The 5,095-nt window shown below is 37.1% G+C and overlaps 1 protein-coding gene across 1 annotated transcript in view; it reads right to left on the bottom strand.

Annotated features, from left to right (window-relative positions):
• Positions 1-5,095, bottom strand: part of ABCB7 (ATP binding cassette subfamily B member 7) — a 219,109-nt gene that overhangs the window by 36,844 nt on the left and 177,170 nt on the right. Inside the window, exons 5-8 of the mRNA XM_007958347.1 lie at positions 3,010-3,142; positions 1,877-2,145; positions 850-938; positions 670-757 (exon numbers count right to left, since the gene is read on the bottom strand). Coding sequence (XP_007956538.1) covers positions 670-757; positions 850-938; positions 1,877-2,145; positions 3,010-3,142 — 579 coding nt within the window. The remainder of the gene's footprint in view (positions 1-669; positions 758-849; positions 939-1,876; positions 2,146-3,009; positions 3,143-5,095) is intronic.

Raw genomic sequence — 5,095 nt, 5'->3', positions numbered from 1 at the left:
ACCCACCAGCCACTCCTCGGAAGGAAGGTTGGGCAATCCTACTTCCGTAGTGATACTGCCTCGGAAACCCAAGGAGGGGTCGCTATGAGTCGGGACCGACTCGATGGCAAACAACAACAACAACAACAACAGGCACTCAGGAAGGAGCTCTGGTGGTGTAGGGCCTAAGGCATCTGACTGCTAACTAGAAGGTTGGCAGTTCAAACTCACCAGCCACTCCATGGCAGGATGACTGGGCAATCTACTTTCATAAAGATTTACCACTTCGGAAACCCAAAGGGGGTCACTATGAGTCAGAATCAACTCAATGGCAATGGGTTTGGGTTTTTTCCAAAGCACTCAGGAGACAGAAGGAGACTCAAGAACTTATATGTTAGTTTGATTAGCTTAGCATTCATTCTGAATCGAGATACTAACTATACTTTTATCACTTACAAATTAATTCAAAAGTTAAAATTCTGATGGTGCTAAACAAAAAATGAGAAAAGGAAACAGTAATTTCTATACAAAAGAAAAGCAATAAAGTACTATTATTTCATGACAGCTAGATCCTATCCTAAAACTACTTGAGAATCTGAAGTTCTAACTTATAACATCTATTAAATTAAATGGCAGACCAAATCTTAATGCAGTATGAAAGGTAGAGGAAAATATAATTAAATATATTACCTTCACAGTTTCATAATTCAGCAGTGAGTCTATGGCAGCATTACCTGCATCATTATCTGCTTTGTTCATTTCTATTCTAAATCTAGTTCTGCAAGAGAAAAATTTGCATAGCCATGACATGTCTGTTATAAAAGCATAACTAATTTCTGAACCTTGACTAGCCTCTGAGAAATATCTTACCTCCACCGTGTGATTGCAACTGTGAATGCTGTGTATGCACCAAGTGTTCCAAGGGTTACCAATGCAAATTGGGTACCACATTTATAATACTAGAGAAAGCAAAAAAAATGAGAAACAATCACTGTTCTTGTCAAATATTTTATAATACAAAACAGTAATTTTTAGTCAAAATATTTTAATAAAAACTTGTATAAATAATTGGATAAAAAATCAAAGTAAAAGCTAGAAAATCTACTTTAGGTAACAAAGGAAGAAAGTCAAACTACTTGCCACATTGATTTTTTTAAAAAAAGTTACCATCAAATCAACTCCAACTCATGACAACCTCATGTGTGTCAGAGTAGAACTGTGCTTCACAATTTTTAATGGCTGAATTTTCAGTAGGTCACCAGGCCTTTCTTCTGAGGTACCTCTAGGCAAGACTTGAATCTCCAAACTTTTAGTTAGCAGCTTAATTCATTAACCACTTGCACTACCCAGGGACTCCAACCACATTGATAATAACCTTAAATGCTAATAGTAAAATAGAAGGATAAGCCTAAAAAGTAATTTTTAAAATATCTATACACTTTTAGCTATAAAATATGAAGTTGCTTAAAATGTTATAAATAGAAACCTAGATATTCTGAGTATATCAGACCAATGCCATACACAAAAATCTCCGCTAATAAAATTTTGAAAGCACTACTTAATGACTGATCTGGGGCAATCTACTTCTGTAGTGATACTGCCTCGGAAACCCAAGGAGGGGTCGCTACGAGTCAGGTCTGACTTGATGGCACATAACAACAACAGCAACACTTAATGACTGATCTAGATATAGAACTGAACAGTTCTTTACAATTAAAACACAATAAAAATGTGAACAGTCCCTTGCATCTTGTGGCAAGATTATTTAAGAACTGTACAATCCTTCTGGCATCATGGAATTTTGCTTTAAAATTCATAGGCATGCAACAGCATAATAGCTGCAGATACTAATGAGAATATAAAATTAAAAGCTTATTATGAAAAATGTTTTACTTACCAAAACACCACTGACAAGAGTCACCTCAAACATGATGGGAAGAAGATTAAATACTAAAGCACTCAGGACAAAACTGATACCCCTTGTTCCTCTGTCAATAGCTTTAGATAAAGCTCCTGTCTGTCTGCTCAGGTGGAAACCCAGATCCAGGTTGTGAAGATGGAGAAAGACATTTTTGGCTATCCTTCGAATTGAATTTTGGGCTACCTTGCCAAATACTGCATTTCGAACTTCATTAAAAAAGGCAGCTCCAGCTCTTGACACACCATCTAATAATACATCAAAAAAAAAGTGTGAAAACATTAGAATCACAGGAGTATAAAAATGGTAAGAGTTCAGAAAGTGTTTGTACAATGAATAATTCAATTAATAACTATATTACAGTGTACTTTTACTCAAAAAGAAAAAAGAAAACAAACCTAGAAATCATCCAGCCTAGGAAATACCAACCTTTCCACCATCATGGATCTCTCAGTGTTATTTTCCCTCCTAGATTCTGGATGTTGAAAGATTTTTCCAATCAGAATAAATAACAACCCATGTGGCCTTATTGTGGATAATTGTATAGTATCTATTAAGGTTTCTGATCTAATGTAATTCCCCAAATAACAAAAAATAATAAAGTTGAGACCCTGAAAACACAAGTGCCTTGATGAAAGCATAGCCCACTCATGTCCCCTGAGTCTCATAAAGCATCATTTCTAATGCATTCATATTCTGTTCTTTTTTAACAGTAGATTTGTGTCATCACTACTGAATATATTTTAATAAAACACTAAGCACTAATGTGTATGTGTGTATAAATTATTTAGCTATTTCCTATTTAACAGCCAACAAAAGCAGCAACAAAATAACCTTACTGGAAAATTTTAAAAGGACCCTAATTATAGGAAGAGGTAGCTGTTATCAATTTAATGTCTTATTTTATACCAGTTTTCTAGAACATGAAAAATACAACTGTTATCAGGGAATTTTTAGAAAATAAATCATGCAAAGAATTAAAAACCCTCACATAAAACCATAAATACACAAAATTCCAAGTTGTGTTATGATGAAATGTCATCTGCCCATGTATGATGAAACCCTCTTGAAGAAAGTCAACACCTGCAGACAGATTAAGGAATCACACATACAGCCAATGAGAACTGCTGTTGCCATGGTTGCAACTGTATTTGGTGCATCACTCAGGTTCAGCATGTTTCCCGACATCTGGTTGAGGCTGTCTACAGCATATTTAAACATGAAGGGAACCACAATATTCATGCCCTAAAAACATAAAAATACCAATTACCCACCATATACATAATATTTATAAAAGTACAAATATTTAAATTAGTATTTGTAGTAATGTTTAGATATTAATAACCACTTAAAATAAAAAAAAAAACTCACTGCCATCGAGTCAATTCCAACTCATAATGATCCCCATTGGGTTTTCAAGGTGCTAAATCTTTATGGAAGAAGATTGCCTGGTCTTCCTTCTGCAGAATGGCTGGTAGGTTTGAACCGACAACTTTTTGGTTAAGAGTCAAATGCCTTAGGCACTGTACCATCAGAGCTCCTTAATAACCACTTACTGATACTGAAATGATTCTCTTAATTTATAAAGATAATCTGTGGCAATGGGAGAGCTGTTATTTCAGGATTCTTAGATCATAGTGAATGCTATTTAAATATTCACTCACAAGCTATGAAGATTAGTCAAATGCTCTTACTTTCATGAAAACATCCCTGATCAGCCATGCAAAAATTATCTCTCTGCTATCTGAAATTCTAAAGAGCTTATGGCACGTATGGCAAATTGCTTTATATTATAGTTCTATCTATCTATCTATTTATCTATCTATCTATCTATCTATCTGTTTTCCTTTCCTAGTAGATCCTTCAAGGGTCTATATTGTATTACTCTTTCTGTCCCACCTATGCCGAGCAAATTGCCTTGTTTATAGCAAGTATTCAATAAATGCTTGTTGAATCGTTTATTTAGCAAAATAACCATAAAACTGATTATTATACAGCAACAAGGCTCTCAAAAGAAGGTAAGTGGGCTTCCAGTTTCCAGTCTGATATTTCAAGTTTGGAAATAATCACACCCTCCTCACAATATAAAAGCTAAACGAACTGAAAATCAACAATTCTTCTTAGATGCATCAGAGAACAGAGGTCACTGACAAGACAGACAGGAACATACAGATTAATCACAGGTTACTGGGAGTGTTCTGCCCAGGAGCAGAAGCTTGCAGCTGGAGTCAGTGCCAGAAGGAACACTTTAAACTTAACTTGCCAATTGCTAACTGCTCAGTGTAGACTAGTTTCAGAGTCAAAAATTCTGGAGGGTCGCAGTCTTAGAGGAGCCCCATACTTTCATGAATTTTACATTTAGGAGCCTGTGGTAGTTAAGGTTATATGTTAACTTGGCTGGGCCTGGTTGTGAGTAGCTAGGCAGCTGGGTACAGTTATTCCCCATGACAAGATTGGTAAGCAACTCCATGGTGGAATCTACTGGAGCAGCTGAGTAGCTGCATTAGTGATATGGTCTGCTTCCAGTATATAAGGAGTTTTGAGAAAGGTCTCTGCAGCTTTTTGGCATGCTTGGACCCTGCATGTATTCAAGTCTTCATTTAGCAGCCTGCCATGTTTCCTGCTGATCTCAGGAATATCTTTAGACTTGAACTAAGTGGACTGTCATGTTGTTTGGTAATATTGGGACTGTGCCATTTTATTTGTTGACCTCGGGCTTGTTAGCTTCAGCAGCCAACAGCTGCCTGAGGGAAAAGATATGTACAGCTCCAGTGGGCTGGAAACAAGATGCAGAGCTACAGCCCAAGGTTGAAGGGCTTTCACCCAGCCCTTAGATTTGGCACTTTAAACTCAGACTTCTAACCTCCAAAACTGTAAGAGAATAAACTCCTGTTTGTTAAAGCCATCCATTTGTGATATGTCTATTAGAGTGGCACTTTTGTTGTTGTTGTTGTTGTTGTTAGGTGCCATCGAGTCATCTCTGACTCATAGCGACCCTATGCACAGCAGAACGAAACACCGCCTGGTCCTGAGCCAGCTCCATAATACTGGCTACACTTGAGCCCATCGCCGATGTCACCATGTCAATTCACCTCGTTGAGGGCCTTCCCCTCTTTCGTTGACCCTCCACCTTACCAAGCATGACATCCTTCTCCAGGGAATGGTCCCTTCTGACAACTTGACCAAAGTAAGTGAGAC

Source organism: Orycteropus afer, unplaced genomic scaffold (assembly GCF_000298275.1).
Source record: "Orycteropus afer afer isolate SDZICR_OR568_19922 unplaced genomic scaffold, OryAfe1.0 scaffold00942, whole genome shotgun sequence".
Taxonomy (NCBI): Eukaryota; Metazoa; Chordata; class Mammalia; order Tubulidentata; family Orycteropodidae; genus Orycteropus; species Orycteropus afer.
This window is presented reverse-complemented; position numbering and strand designations above follow the sequence as displayed.